We start from the raw sequence: 16058 nt of genomic DNA, 5'->3' as shown, positions 1-16058 counted from the left end.
TACTCCTAAACTAAGATTTCCTTACCTGTATTTCATTTTTTATCTGCAATCAAGCAATTAATTATTTAGTACTCCTGAATTTCCCTTTCTTTTAAAGAGAAGCAATTTTTTTTTCAATTTTGTAGTTTAGTTGACAGTGTTAAGAAAAAAAAATCAACTGTGATCTGCAACACAGAAAAGTGGACCAAATGCTAAAAATACTACTTTGTAACATAGCAAAGCATGAAGGGATGGTACAGTGTGCCCATGCTTTGCAAGCGAAGAAGTCAAAAAGAGAAACAGGGTAAACGTAACATGTTAAAGAGAGGCAATTTTTTTTTCAATTTCAACAATGTTGTTTTCATCTAAAATATATTTTTGTCCTCCTAAAGATTTCAATTAGTCACTTTCACTTTCCCCAAATGAAAATGGCTCAGTTTGAATTTACCATCACTACAAAAAGCCAAGTGTTGCTCATTTTTCCCTTCATGTAGCCATAGTACAGATCTTCATTCCCATCAAAACAAGGAATACAATTACCTTACTGACATCTAAGAGCCATCTTGAATCCTGTGGCATGCTGAGCTGCCCTACCTCTTTCAAGGACTGCACTTTCAAGCTGAGCTACCTACTGCTGGTCATTTCCAGGAAATACAAGTGTACTCTGAAAGGAAAATCTTTGTGGATAAATTCCAAAATAGAGAAAAAAAGTAAGATAACATTGTCTTAGCCTCAACTAAGTAAACAGCTTGTTAGTTTATGTCCTCATTATTATGTAACATTCTGCTCCATAAATGCACCATTTGCTGTTTTGAAGTAACAAGTAATTCAGAAATGGTGATCAGGAATTGCAGGAGAGGAATCACCAATAATGACAGCACAAACTCTTCTGAAGAAATGAAAATTAATCCCATTTTTCAGAGACCACTCAGCCAACATCACCATCACTTACCCACAGCACCCGTTTGAGTCAGAAATGGAACAGCCACCATCATTTCAGCAAAGTACCCCACCATTATTTCCCTGGGTATCACCACAGAGACCAAGTATCATGAAAAAGCACATTGTACCATGCAGGGAAGGCTGCAGACTTTCCCAGCCCTATGACACAGCAGGTACAGCAAAGGACACTGTTACATCTGTGCCTTCTCCAGGAAAGAGAAGAGCTTCTGTATTTCTCCTATGTTAGTATCTATGTGAAGGCTGGAGCATCACAGCTGCCAGTGACTCCCAAACACCTTGTCAATCACTTGCACAGGAGCCCTCAAACCAGTCTGGGAATAACTGGAACATCACTGTCTCCTTGCTCTAGCAGTTTAAGGTATTTCAGCAAAGTGCCAAAGCATCACTCACTGGGACCCCAGCACTCCCCTGCAGCTCATACAGGAGGCTGCCGGGCTCCCAGTCTGTCTAAAGCCAAAACATCTCCCCTGTCACTCATTTCCTGCTCTCTAGGGGTTAAAATTCTCTTTTCTAACACAGCAATCTTCTCTTCAAAATGAAGATCAGCTGGCTGAAGATTAATTACCATCCAGTATTTTAATCTAAAAGATTCCCTCCCTGGCACACATCAGCTGTCACTTGAGGTGTCTTTGCATCTCTCACACAGCACAGGGCACGGGAAGCTCAGGTCAGACCTGAAACAAGTCACAGCTCCAGCCATGGTGCTTTACTGGCTTCCCTTCCTTTCCTTTGCAGTCACTTACAAACTGATAACAGAAGACTACAGCTGAGATGTGCTGTAAGAGGAGAGACAAACTCAATCTTCTACCTCCCATGTACAGTTCTTGAGGTTCTTTTACTCTCTCAGTGAAGACACAGAACTCTCAGCACAGCATTTACATGAATGTTACTGGTGATGTACAGACATGCAGGATCTGGTTAGCAGGATGATGGGAGAGTTTGTTTTGGTTTGGTTTTAATCCCACAGTTCAGTGAAGTAAGGGCAGAAGGAACCCATATAATCAGACTGGCTTAGTCTCCTCCACTCCAGCTTCAAGCTCTTTATTCCTTCAGGGAACTGTGCCACTGAAAGAAGGCTCCTGTGCACAAACTAGTTAAGTATTTTATTGACTGGCAAATCCAGCTTATGGAGTTCCTACCCTATAGTTATGTCTTAACAAATATTTGTGCACCACACTGAAAGCCAGACTGCTGAAACTACACAGGAAACAAGGCTGCTAGTGAATTCCCATTTTTCCTATTCACACAGATTCTGTATTTCAAAGAAGGCATGTGCAATCCTTAGGTGCCCTAGTGGTTAAAAATGTCCAAATCCTACACAGGCTGGAGGGGATGGGCTGAGGCAGAAGAAGAAGAAACACAGTCAATTAAAGCTGTAGATATTCCCAGACTCTACATTCGTCCCTTATATAACATATCATCAGAGAGTTCAAATGTGCAAGTACACTTCAACAGCTCTGCTAGCTGTAAGGTGCACACCATCCTCCTGAAGCATATCTTATTTGAAAATTTAACAGGTCATTTCTTCCACATTCCCAGCTTCCAAAAAAATAGAATTTTGCAACAGTTGACAAAATGTACACAGGTAAATCTTCTATGATAGCCCATGGAACAGTACATTTCACCTTCCAGCTCAGGTGGCTGAAACCAGGTCTTCCAACTAGACTCCCAAATTATTACAAGCACTTGAACACACACAAACTTCCACTGTCTCACCTACCTGATCAAAAATTACTCTGAAGAAAATACACTTCACAATTACCCAAGGTTAAATCTCTAATAATAGTCTTCAGAGAACATGACCTAGATATGTCAAACACGATCAGAGAGACATATATCAAGACATCCTTTAGTTAGTTAAAAGTGCCAGGCTTATTTAAATCTCCTTTATCTGTTCACACCTTGGCTTTTGTTAAATTTCACATCATTTCTGTAAGCAGAGAGTAAAGCTGTTAAACTTGTGAATCTTTTTTTTTTTCAAGTTACCAATGTCTCTCCTGTCTCTATTTCATGTAGTCGAAATAATAATCACCACTTATCAAAGCCCCAGAATTATGTAAAAATAGAATAATGCTACTCACTTTTATGAACAGGAACTGTAACACATCAGATCATGTACAGATGACCAAAAGCCAACTTTTACCATTCTGACAAGTTGGGAATTCAGACATACTTGTCAGTATTAATGTATTTGTGTTGCAGCTCTTACCACAAAATGAAAACTGCATCTATTGTAACAAGCCACAACAGCTTTGTCATTTGAAGTTTTCTTTTACAATATATTATTTACATTTTAAAAAGTAAGAGAACCTATACTTACTAATTCATAAGACAAAATATTTAACTAATGAACCCAAATCAAATTTATAACTGTCCAAGCAGTAGAGTGTAAAGAAGATAATGCTGCAGTTAAAAAAACCTGTACAAATATAGTCCTCCTTCTACTGTATATATTTTATAAAATCAAGGAGTTTTAATGTTAAAATTCACTCATTCTTATTTATCTTGGACTTAATTCAGATTTGTATCTGTGGTTTACTGTTGTGGTTGTGACAGGGATATTACAAGACAAAGAATTCAGGAAAGGAGAGCTGGAGGTAAATTCTGCTTGCCTTACTAAGCAAATCATCCTGTTAAGGTCAGCAGAATATCCAAATACTAAAAAAAAAAATAAAATCCAATAACAAATAAGGACTACATGTGCTTCCTAAGCAGAGTGTTCATCCCTGTAATAAAGATTAAAAAAAAAAAAAAAACAGAAGGAAAAACACCTTCAGAAAACTGCAATACCATGCAAAATGAGCACCTCTAAAACAAACTCTTTGTGTATATCCAGGCTCTCCACATTTCTCTATACTCATCCTCAAACTTTCAAATATCACTTATCCCAGTTCCCCTCAGATCACAAACACCTTGCAATTCTATCTACATCATCCTGCCATAGTTTGTGTGTCCCCCAAGTAATTTCCCTCTCATTTCCACCTCCTTCCCATACCACTTTCTGTAAGTGCCCCCCAGCCTTCACCTCAAGTTCTCCATTATCTCATGCCAGCAGTCTCTCCTGGTCACAGCACAGGCCCCATGAACAGCTTTGCCCTCCTTTTCCTCTTGTCTTTAAGAGTATTTCATAACTCTGTCAATCAAATACAATAATTAGTTTTCATTGAAACTTGGCACAGAAGTTAAACCTAAAGTCAAATTAGTTTTGGAAAATAGTATCTATTTCTCTTCCATATCACTGGACACCAAAATTATTTTTAAAGCTTATGTGACTTTACTCATGTAATAATCAGTACTGAACAGATTAATTTTCAGAGCTTCAAGAAACTGGGAAAAAAACCCCCACTTTCTTTACAAACAAGCTATTATACACTTCCTTGTTCAAAAGAATATTCAAGTAAATTTACTTTCAGTACTTGCACTCAAGTATTTAGGAAGTAATGAAAACTGTACAGTCCTAATGAATATAAACTTTTAGCTATCATAAAGTAGTCCTTTAACAATACACCATACTGAAGACATTGGTCAAATTACATTCCCATTCCACAGCTGCTTGCTGCATTTTATTAACAAGCTGTAATTCTCTATTTACAAGTGTTATCTAGGGAAATTTATGATCTCCCTACAGTTGCTATTAAAAATCAGCATCATCCTCACCCTGCAATGTCCTGTTTCATTTTCAAATTTAAACCACATTCAAAAACCAGCTTAAACATTAACTAACTGTGAAAACCATGTGCTAAAGATGTCCAGGTAGTACCTCATAATCATATGAATTTGTTTATAAATAATTCTGTTTCTGTTTTTAAGCCAGGAAAACAAAAGAGAAACACCTAAAGCCATTAATTACAAGCTTGTGGTCTTGTTAAACAGGAGGACTGCAAATATGCAAGTATGTGGAGACACAGGCTCAATTTTGGCAAATAATTAGGTGTGAGGAAAAACTAGTGTGTGTATACAGTAAGAAATGCACTGTTTTGTCTACAGTAATGCCCACAAAGCATGAAAAACTTTCATAACATGCTGGTATTTACCTTGGTGCTGACCCAAAACTACAGAAACTTCTGTTCTTCAGTTCGGGAAACAACGCACCCCTAGAAACTTAATTCAAGTGTACAAGTCTTGTTTTGGCACCCTTGTGGGTCTCTTCCAACCCAGGATATCCTATGATTTTATGAACTGCTGTTGTTCCACCTTAAGTTTTTAACTTGAGAAAAAGAACACAACTATTGAAAATTATGAAGGAAATAAATTTAAAAAGCAAGCAGTATCCCAAAAATAAAACCAAAAAACCCAAAAAGGCATATAGTACAAGAATGACATGAGCAATTTTCTGTTTACCATCATGTGTATTTTCATGAGAACCACACAAAGTTTAGCTCTACCTTTAGAAGTGTTTTGTTTTAACTGGATACAGGCAAAAGGTCTAACAACCCTACAGATGCCCTTGCGCTGAATTTCCATTGTACTGTTTTCCATTTTCTTACATCACCAAAAAACCCCAAACCACCCATGCAGTGGGTGAAACAGTCAGCATCAAAGCTGGAGTGAGCCAAGTTACCACTTGCTTACACTACACATATTCTATTCTGTGTTATTAGCACTTACATTCAGGAGTTCTCAGAGTCATCAACAAAATGGAAATGAAGCTTTGAAGCTCTGGAGATCAAAGCAAGATACCTGAATTCATTCCACTGTCTTGCTACTGCATTTCCTGTTTCTCCAGAGCCAACATCTAATGGTTTCCTTTTTTGGAATATTTTATGACTATATACTCAGAACACAACTTATCAGCAGTTCATCTTCAAAACCCCTGCTCATTTGAGGAGCCTTCTCACAGCAACCCCAGAAGCAGGATCCACAGCAAATCCACAACATCTGCTCACCGCTGTCTTGGGTTTGTGTGCAAGGTTTTGACAGTGGGATCTACAGGGGTGGTTCCTCAGGGAAGCTGCCCCCATGGGTGACAGAGCCATTGCCAGTCAGCTGCAAGATACACCTGGCCAAGGCCAAGCAGCGCCACTGACAGAGGCACCACGTCCGGGATTGTGTATTTAGGAACAGAAAAAACTGCACAACTGCAGCCAGAGAGAGGAGTGAGGACATCTGTGGATACAGGAAACTATTCTGCAGAGGAAGTAGCAGCAGGACAACATGCAGTGAACAGGCCAAAATCCCCATTCTCGTACCCCTGTGCTGCTGTGGGGAAGAGGTAGAGAAATGGGGAGTGAAGCTCCCTCCAGCTAGGAAGGGAGGGATGGGGGACAAGTGTTTTAAGATTTAGTTTTTATTTCTTATTATCCTACTCTGATTTGACTGGTAAGAAATGAAACCAATTTGCCCAAGTTGAGCCTGTTTTGCCCACGACAGTAATTGATGAACGATCTCTCCCTGCCCTCATCTCAACTCATGAGCCTTTTGTTGTATCTTTTTCTCCCTCATCTAGCTGAGGAGGAGAGTGATAGAGTGGCTCTGGTGGACACTTGGTGTCTGGCCAGGACCAGCCCACCACATCTGTGCATGCAAAACTCCAAGCAGGAGGAAAACGCCTTCGGGCTACACTGCTCTCTCCCCTCAATTTTTCCATGTCATGGGCTGGTGTTTCCCAGCACAACTTGGCAATTGCAGCAACAGAGCCTTCCAGCTACAGCATAAAAGGCCACTCATCAGAGGATCCAAGAGTCACCAGCCAGGCTAGACACACACAACAGTACCCAGTTCTCTAAAGCAGAGGTAAAGGTTTGGGCAGGAGAGCATAGAGAAATGCACTGAAACTACAGCACTTCTAACAGGAAAAAAGAAGAGAGCTAGGGCAGGGCCAGCTGCTGGGAAACAGCCAAGAATATATGACAGGGAAGGCAATGGGATTGGAGCGTGCAGAGGAATTCTGTGGGTGAGAGAGAAATGTTTTTCAATGAAATTCGGGAAACAACATGGTTATTTCAGCCAGGATCCTTAATGTTAGGAGAAATAATTACACTTGAAAGAGACTAAAAATACTTCAGAATCTCATGTCTGAACAACTTGGAGGCAGCTGGCAAATCCAGCTTATGGAGTTCCTACCCTAGGAAAGGGTAGCAGGGAAAAGGACAGGAGTCAGGTAGTTTGCATCAAAGCAGCAAACAGTCATTTTACTGTTAGGAGATGAACAGCCAACATTTGGGGTCACTGCAGATGTCTTGTAGATAGCAACAACAGAAAATTCCAGAATGGATAAAACAAGCACTATCCAGATAGTTTTGGCCTTTGGGATGGGCTGGAAGATTGTTCTATGGAGGGAAAAAGTAAACCAACATGTACAGTCCCTTTGCCCCTTCTGAAATTAAAAGTGTAAATAATAAGCCATGAAAGAGAGGGAGAGTAAAGAGTAAGAGTGCTTAGTGCAGCCTTCCCCAGCCCTTGTTCTGAAGCCTGCAGCTTCACCTTTCTCTTCCCAGCTCCAGATGTTTTCTCCTCTCTACTGTACCTGCAAACACACCAAGCAGCTTTTCCTTCATCTTTCACTTGCTCAGGCACCAACAGGAGAAACCACAATCACAACCTCCCCGCTCTCAGCTGCAGCCTGGACAGCCCCAGCTGCCACCAGGAGCACAGGAGAAGCTGGCCAAGGAGGCACAGCCTGCTCTGCTGCTCACTGGGAAAGGCAGGCAAACCTCTGGGGAACTGAGCAGTTTTCAGGTGAATGGTTTGGCTGAAGGTGTTCAACAACTTTTTCAGGCATGTGCAATCAGTCCCATAAATCATTCAGCTCCAGGCAGGTTTTCTTAGGAATGGCGTAAGGTAAAACCTACACAGAACAAGTCTCCTGCCAAACCAAAGTTTTACCTCCAAAGCAAAAAAGGTACAAGCACATGTCAAAAAATAACTATAAAAATGGTTTAGTACGAACGAAACATTGTTGGGTTTCTTTCCTTAGCACACTCAAGAGATGAGCTGGTCAGGCTGAATTTTACAAGACAAGTTTCAATTGATAGCAAGAAATCTAACCTTGGAAACAAGAGTCCCAACAGTTAAGGTCTGAGAGGGCTACAAGCAACCAACAAAGCTTTACAGTGGGAAGGGAGAAGGAACAGCCATGGCTCAAACTCCCCATAGAATTACAACCTGATTCTTCCCTTGCCTCCCAGAAACTGTGCCTCCTCAATCCAATCCAAATTTTGGGAAATAAGAACCAACTTCAAATAACAATTACTCTATTTACAAAGTGCTGCCCTTAAAAGCGTCTACCTAGTATTTTTCCATGAGTTCTTATATCAGGTCTTCCACATCCTAATCTTTCACTGAACAGCATAATCACATCAGGTATCTACCTAACACCACCATGGAGAGCATTGCCACAGCTTTTATGTTAAAGATGACACATAGTTCAATTGAACAAGCTATCCACAGCAAAAGGAAAGCAGTGCATTTGGAAAAAACTGTGTAAGCAGCTATGACACTACTCCCTGCCAGACCTGCCTTCTCATACCCTTCATATATTCTTTACTTACCCACACACTGACCAAGGATCTTCTGTCACACTTACTCTCCAGCCTCAACACTGCACAGGTGGGAGGGAACAGTGATGCTCCCAGGAAAGTGACTGAGCTACATACAGAACATGTTGCATCCTTTGCCAAAGTCTCCTCCTGAAGAATTTACAACACCAATGCTGTCCTAAGCAGAGCCATCTGCAAAAACAGGGCTCTTGCAAGCACATGCCAGAACTGAGAAAAGGTGTGGCTGTGTAAATTTGTGTACATTTAGTCACAAATAATGTATGGTGACACTCAGCACAGTCCTGTCAGCCACAAAAGTTACCAGTTGCCACTTGAACCAGACTGGCAATATTTGCACTGATCCTAAGTCCCATCTTGAACTTGCAATTAACCTAATATTTGTAGGTCATGTAAGACAAAGACTTAATACTGCTTTGCTCTAATGGGCAACAGCAGCAATGCCAAGCAGCAAATGTGAAGAGACTGTTTTGCCTTTTTTCAGGTTATAAGGATGCAAAACACCTAGATATGAAAAACATATGATCCCAGGCATCACACCGACACCAGCCCTCAATGTTCCCTTCAGCACAGCCAACAGGTGACACAAATACTGAGATGATGTAAACAGTGGTATGAGTTTCACCCCCTAATGTTCCCCATATATTCATAGTAACTGCTTTAACCATGCTGCTGCTCAGGCATGTAGGAAACTGTTAAAATTGAATGACAAAATTTACTAGATAACTATCTGCCAGTACTCTCCTGCACCAAAACAAAGCACTCTTCACCATTCGTGAAAGGACACAGGCAGGCTGTACTTTATGAGCTCTTAACAAGATACATTGTTCTGTGCTGCATGAAGTTCCCACTCAACAGAAACATCACACTGCTTCCAACAAGGCTCCTACTCATCTTACATGTCTGTAATCAACGTGCAACGGCCTGGCAGAAGTTCTTCCCGAATTAAAAATTAAAAGCTTCAGGAAGAAGCAGAACACATTAGTCAATGCTAAAACACAGTTCATGGGGCTCACTTCTTGTGCTGTTTGTAACACTGGCAGGTGAGGGACAGCCACACAGAGATCAACCGAAACACAAGTGATAGGACACAATGCTCTAAAGGCTTTGAAGTCTGTTTCCAAACTCACAGCTCCTTCCAACAAAACTGAATGAACACTGGTCACAGCCCTGTGAGGTAGATGCCCTTAGCCATGCACGCGTTAGCAGGGTTCACTGCTCTACTCTTGGCCACAATCACTGACCAAACCAGGATTACACTGGGAGTTTCCTGCTTCCAGCCCAATACTAGAAGCGATTCGCTTTCACACCCCTCTCCCACACACTTTTGAAGCACTGCTAATTTCGGAAAGTAAAAAAAAGTGGCAACACAATAAGCAGAATACTGTATCCCCGGCTGAACAGGAGCGTCCGAAGCTGCTTTGGAAGCATCCCCAGCCCGTGCAGGTGCGGGCCAGCGGCGGGACACCCGCACGGATGCTGCGCTCCGGGACACTTCTGCCACTAAAACACGCTGCAGTGAGGCCAAAAGGCTCAATGAAACCAACCCAACCCGTGGCTGCCCCGGGGGATGATGTCGCCCGCCCCAGCCCGCGGGAAGGCACCGCAACGAGCAGCCCCGACCCCCGCCCCATCTCCGCTGTCGTTTCACTCCCCGAGCAGAGCCGCACCCCATCCCGGCTCACCTTCCCCGGCGGGCGTCCGGCTCCTACATCTCCTCCCGTTTCTGGAAGCTGATGCTGGCGTACGCGCTCAGATCCTCGCCACAGTGGCCACTCCCGCGCTGCTGGCCCGGGGGCTTCGGCGGCAGCGGCTGCTTAGCATCGGCGGGGGCGTGTGGGTGGTGGTGGCGGCGGTGGCCGCAGTCCCTCACCAAGTCCAGGTCGATGTAGTTGAGCCCGTTCTCCAGGGCGGGCACGACCCCCGGGTCCCGGCGGGCGGCGGCCTCCCCCGCGCCGGGACGCAGCCACACGTTCTCGAAGGAGGCCGAGCTGTGCCGCTTCACCTCCTCGGCGCCCCCCGCGCCGCCGCACGGGAAAGGTGCCCCCAGCCCACCCGCAGCTCCGCGGGCCGCGCTCGGCGTGGAGGAGAAGGTCTCGGAGCTGTGTCGCCGCCGGCCGCCCTGCGGGTCGGCGCGGATCACCTTGGCGCTCTGGTTGCGGCCGGGGCTGAGGCTGACGCGGGTGAAGGCGCTGCCCGCGCCCAGGCCCCCCAGCAGGGAGGAGGAGCGCGGCGGCGCCGCCGACAGCTCGGCCGGCGGCCGCGGCAGCTCCGGGGACCCAGCGGTGGCGGCCGCCGGCGGGGGCTTTTCGGGGCCGGCGCGGCCCCCCCGCACCTCGGCGTAGCTGATCGGGCGGGCGGGCGAGCCGGGGGACGGGCTGTCCGCGTAGTCCGAGCAGGAGCCCCCGCCGGCCGCGGCGCCCCCCCGCTGCATCGCCACGTAGTCCCGGCCGAGCCGGGCCGCCCGCGCGGTGGCGAAGCCGGGCGGGCAGGGGGCCCGCGGCGGGCCCGGCTCCATGTTCATGTACTCCTCGGCCGCCTCACTGCCCGGCGGCGGCAGGGCCATGCTCAGGGCAGCCGAGGGGAAGGGCGGCTTCTCGCCGGCGATGAACTCGATGTTCACGTACTCGCCGGGGCTCTTGGGCTCCGGGGGCAGCAGCACCGGGGGCTGCTCCCGGGCCCGCGGCAGGGTGCTGGCCTTAGGGCCACCCAGCGACAGCCGCGTGGGTCGCGCCAGGCGGCCCTTGGTCTGCACGGCCGTGTCCACCTTGCGCGGGGGCTGCGCTTGAGGCGGGGGGCCGCCCTCGGGGCCGCCGCCACCGCCCAGGCTGTCGCTGCTGGTGGAGGAGGACGAGTCCTCGGCCGCGTAAAGGAGGCGGCTGGAGCCGAGCGCGATGCGGGGCTGAGGGCTGCCCTCCTCGGCTGTCCCCGCCGGCCTGCTGCCGCCCCGCCGGTGCACGTGCTTGAAGGAGCGCGGCAGCGAGAAGTAGGAGTAGATGGGTTTGTGGTGCGCTACGGCGGCCGCCTCCTCGACCCCCGGCTGCCCCGCAGCCCCGAAGTAGCAGTCGGGCGGAGTGCTGGTGGTGGAGCCGCTGGCTGGGGACATGTTGATATAGTCGCTGCCGCCGCAGGGGAGCTTCCCTTCGTTGCTCTCCACTGAGAGTTTTGGGTGGTGGCCGGCACCATTTGTCCAGATCTTGCCGTAGCCCGCAGAGCTGCTGTCGGGGGAGTAGCTGCCACTGGGGGACATCATCATGTAGCCATTAGAGTCCACTGTGGCTGGAGGGTGGCGGCCACCCCTGCCAGGGTTGATGATCTGTTGCGGGGCCGACACACTCTTGGGACTCATGGGCATATAGTCACCACCCTTGGGGGGCCCCCCACCACTGGGCACAGGGGCTACACCAGGCGACATGGGCATGTAGCCATCATCCGTGTGCGGGGCAGAGTTGGTCCGATGATGGCCACTGTCCATGTGGTGCATCTCCAGGCACTCCTCTGGGTAGGAGTGAGTGGGCACAAAGGCTGAGTGGCGGTAGGAGGGCAACCTGCTGCTGCCACAGGGGTAAGAAGGCAGCATCTCCGTGTACTCCTCAATGGAGGCCACTGAAGACTGTGAGGGTGTTTTCTGGTGGGAGATGGTGGGCGAAGTGCCTGCAGAGTGAGTCCGCTTTCTGAATGCCTTCTCCAAGTCGGCAACCTCCTCACTACCACCTCGAGGACAGCAGGGTGTACTAGGATAGCGGGGCTGCTGCTGAGGGTGGCAGGTGCGTGGGATGAAATGGCCATTGGGTGCTGCCAGGCTGCAGCAAGAAGAGGTGGCCTTCCCTCCCATGCAGATGTAGTTGAGGTCTTCATCACCCCGGGCAGGGGGGGTGTGTCCCAACGAATCAGGGGTTACACTGCGAAAAGAGCTGCGAAAGTCACACGGGCTTGAACCATACTCATCAGAAGAAATAAATCCACCATCACTAGGAGAGCCAGAAACTGAAGCACTAGACCTTCGTGGGAACAGGCAGTCTGAGGTGGAGCCGTGGCCACTAGTGCTGCTGGATGACAGGCTGACTGGACTGGTGGCTGAAGGAGAGCAGCGCGAGGAAGGCATTGGGATGGACCGGCTGTGGTTGAGTGGAGGATGGAGCCGGGAGTTGCCACGGTGTCTGTGTGAGTGAGTCCGGTTAGCACTGGGACTAACTGGGCTGCCATCCACAGAGGCAGGTCTTGACATTGTGCCTTCCCCATCACTCGATGCTCGAACCCGGAAAGAGCTGGGTTTGCCACCTGTACCTCCACCACCGGCAGGAGAAGTGGCCGTGACGCTCTCAGTCCTGGACCGCCGACTGAGCCCCACTTGGCTCGGTGGAGGGTTGTTGACGTGGTGCCTGCGAAGGGGCACAGAGATCGGGTTGGAACAGTTTGAGGAGGACTGGCTCTTGCTACGGGGCCGGAATTCCTCACTCATGGCTCGCATGGCCTCCAGGATAGTTTCATGCATGTTCTGTGCCACCACTGAGTCATCCACTTGCATCCAGAACTCACCAGGTCCAGTGACAGCTGAGCGTCCCACCTCAATGAAGAAGAAGTTCTCAGAGTGACCACAGCGGCGGATGTTGAGCAGCTGCAGCACCACAGCAGCCGCATCTGAATTCAGCTTTACAAAGCTGATGGTCTTGTTAGTCAGGCACAGGCGGTAGATGCCAATCAGGTTCTTTGTCTGGCCTAGGCCCTTAGGCTTCAGAATTACTTGCCAAACTTCCTTAAAAGCTGGACCAGGGGCTACCTCACCATAGCTGTCCTCACCTGCTTCCCCCAGTCCTGTGCTGCTGCCTCCAAAAGTGACATCACTGTGGTGGTGGTGGTGATGGTGATGGAGGTGATGGTGGCCCTTGGCCCTGTTGTGCAACTGCAGCAGTGCTTGGTACCAGCTCTCCTGCTCAGGTTCACTGTCAGCTGCAATGGCAAAGTGTTCGTCCTTGGTGTAGAGGGCCACCAGGTGCTTGTTCTTGGAGTCAGCCCGTTTGTTGATGTTGAAGCAGCTTTCTAGTGGGATGGAGCGCTTGGGGGCCCCCGACTTGTGTCTCCATTTCTTCTCATTCTCGTAATACTCCAGCCGGGCGGGTCCAGACTCACTGGCTGCCCTCAGCACGAAAAATCGTTTATGCATGCTCTTGGGTTTGCGCAAGTAACCCACCTTTCTGACATCTGAGAAGAAGCCCTCGTTATTATCCGTGGGGCTGGCCATGATGAGAGGTGGTGGAGTTGCTACTGCAGCTCGCAGTCTGCAAGACCCCAAAACAGCCAAGCCAGCCAGGAAAGGCAACCACCTAAAATAAAATTCATGCAACAACAATTTAAAAAAAAAAAAAGGGAAATAAAAAAAAGAAAAAATGGCAAAATAGCTCAAGACCCTCTTTTGAGAACGGGACGGGGGAGGGACAGAAGCAGGGTGAGAGCAGCTGTTCAGTGGCAGAGGCAGCTTCCAGCACCAAATCAGAGTTTGTGTTGCTGTTTATGCCCAAATCGCGCTTAGACGCGTAAGCTCGTCCTTAAAAAGTCCAGTCCCGATCAGTCCAGACGAAAGTCTCGTCCCAAAATGAGCAGCCGGGAATGAAAAACACATCTTCCCTCGCAGGGGTCGGGCTCCGGCGGGGCCGGTAGCGAGGCGCGGGTCCCTTTCCTCCGCTCCCTGCACCCCTTCCCCGGCTCAAGTTTGCCTCCGCGAGCAGCGATCTCTGTTGCAGATTAAATATCCTCTCGGGGGCGGAGATTGTTTTGCAAAGTCCGGGGTTTGCACCCAAAAATACACGCTGCTCTCCCCTCTCTCGCTCTCTTCTCAAAAAACAGAAAATTAAAAAAAAAATACCGCCCACAATACAACCCCCCTTCCCCAAATATCAGCGCCGAGGCTGCTGCTCCCGCTCGTGCGTGCGGAGGAGGCTGGCGACCCCATTCAGTCCCATCTCGTTAGGCAGAGAAAGTGCCATTTCCACACGCGGCGCAGCCCGGCAGCGGCGGGAGGGGAGGCAAGCCCGAGTACCGAAGGAACATCCTCTCTTCCTCCTCCTCTTCATTCCAGGCGGCAGCGCCTCAGCGGCCGGCGGCGCGGCCCCCTCCCGTGCCCCAGCCCGCCGGGGGAGCGGGCACCGCCGCGGCGGCTCCTTCTCCGCCGGCTTCTCCTCGGAGTTTCCCGGCGCCCCGCACCAAAACAGGCGGCGGGGGCCGCGCTCGGCAGTCCAGCCCCCTCCGCCCGCCGCCGCGGCTCAGGCTCACTCCAAGGAGAACAACACGTGACGGCGCCAGTGCGTGGACCATCCCCGGAGCCGCCGCCAGGCTCCCGGCCAGCGCCGCCGCTCCGCCCTCCGCCCTGCCCTCATTCAGCGCGGCCGCGGGGCCGCCGCCGCCGCGCCCCCATTGGTGCCGCCGCCCGTCCGTCACGGCTGCGGCGGCGCCCGGCCGGGCTGGGGCGCGGCGCGTAGTAAAGAGGCGTAGACGCCATTCAGCGCCGTGTTTTTTATACCCGCCGCCGGCGGCCTCTGCAGTGTGGCGGCTCCTGGGCCCGGCCGGGCGGGGAGATGCTCCCGCCTACCCGCAGCCCTTGCCGCCGGCCTCGTGCGGAGGGGAGCGGAGGGGAGCGAAGCGGGGGCGCCGTGCCTGCGGCCGTGGGGCCGCGCCCGCCTCGCCCGGGGCTCGTTCCGCTCCTCGGGCTCAGACGCGGCCCCGGCGCTGCCAGCGCGGCCGGCCCCTAGCAGGGGCCTGGCGGGAGGGAGGGCTCGGCACGGCGCTGCCTCCACGGCGGGCGAGGCCGGGCCCCAGCAGCGCTCCCGCCACCGGCTGTGCAGCGGGTCCCTTGTCTCCCCGCGTCGCTCCGTGCTAGATTAAACCGAGCGTGCAGCGGCCGTGCCGGAGCTGGACGTGCCGCGCCCGCAACTCTGCCCCGGGCCCCGGGAACAAGTGCGGGAGGGAGCGCTGCGGCCGCATCCGCTGCTCAATGCTGCCCTCTGCGGGACAGCGCCCGGCCGGGTGCGGGCTGTGCCGTCGGGGGCGGGCTCGGGGTCTGGGGGGCCTTTGGTGTGCCCTGGTGCCACTTAGGATGGGTCACCCTGGACAGCCTGGCAGGGACGCGGGGCTCTAATCGCCCTGAGCTGGCACTGCCCTGCCCCAGCAGACTGACTGCAGCTGGTCAGAGGTGAAAGCAACACAGCAGTGCTCTCCTCTACTCTTCAGGTTTAAATTAAAAGTATACTCTCGTTTGGATTTGTGTAGGTCCAAACACGGGGTAAATAAGTTGGAGGTTTTTCTAATGCATCTGCACTACAAAGTTTGCTGCTGCGCCGATCGTGGCCATACAATTATTTGAGAGGAGCAGTTGCTTGGTCAAAAGGTGAAAAATTCCCCTGAAAGAGCTGAAACACAAGGAGAACCTAGAAAGGACAGCAGGCAGCAGCACTAACCACCCTTGCATATCATCCTGTAGAAAACACCATCAAGCACAGAATTGTTTAAGTGTGTTTGCCAAACACAAAATGACAATTTCTAATGCAAGAGCAGAGTCTAGCTGGTGAGGAGTGAGAAAAAAAGACAATCCAATCCATGCTGTAACAATAACCTATATCATCACCT

At 49.9% G+C, this 16058-nt stretch overlaps 1 protein-coding gene across 1 annotated transcript in view; it reads right to left on the bottom strand.

Annotated features, from left to right (window-relative positions):
* The window catches only part of IRS1 (insulin receptor substrate 1), a 48510-nt gene extending 33941 nt beyond the window's left edge, over window positions 1-14569 (bottom strand). The window contains exon 1 of the mRNA XM_058031436.1: window positions 10124-14569. Within this exon, the coding sequence (XP_057887419.1) occupies window positions 10147-13680 (3534 nt within the window). The 5' untranslated portion in view covers window positions 13681-14569 and the 3' untranslated portion in view covers window positions 10124-10146. The remainder of the gene's footprint in view (window positions 1-10123) is intronic.
* Between the last annotated feature and the right edge of the window lie 1489 nt (window positions 14570-16058).

The sequence above is a fragment of the Melospiza georgiana genome, chromosome 10, assembly GCF_028018845.1.
Source record: "Melospiza georgiana isolate bMelGeo1 chromosome 10, bMelGeo1.pri, whole genome shotgun sequence".
Classification (NCBI taxonomy): Eukaryota; Metazoa; Chordata; class Aves; order Passeriformes; family Passerellidae; genus Melospiza; species Melospiza georgiana.
The sequence above is the reverse complement of the archived record's forward strand: the minus strand, read 5'-3'. Positions and strand labels throughout refer to the sequence as shown.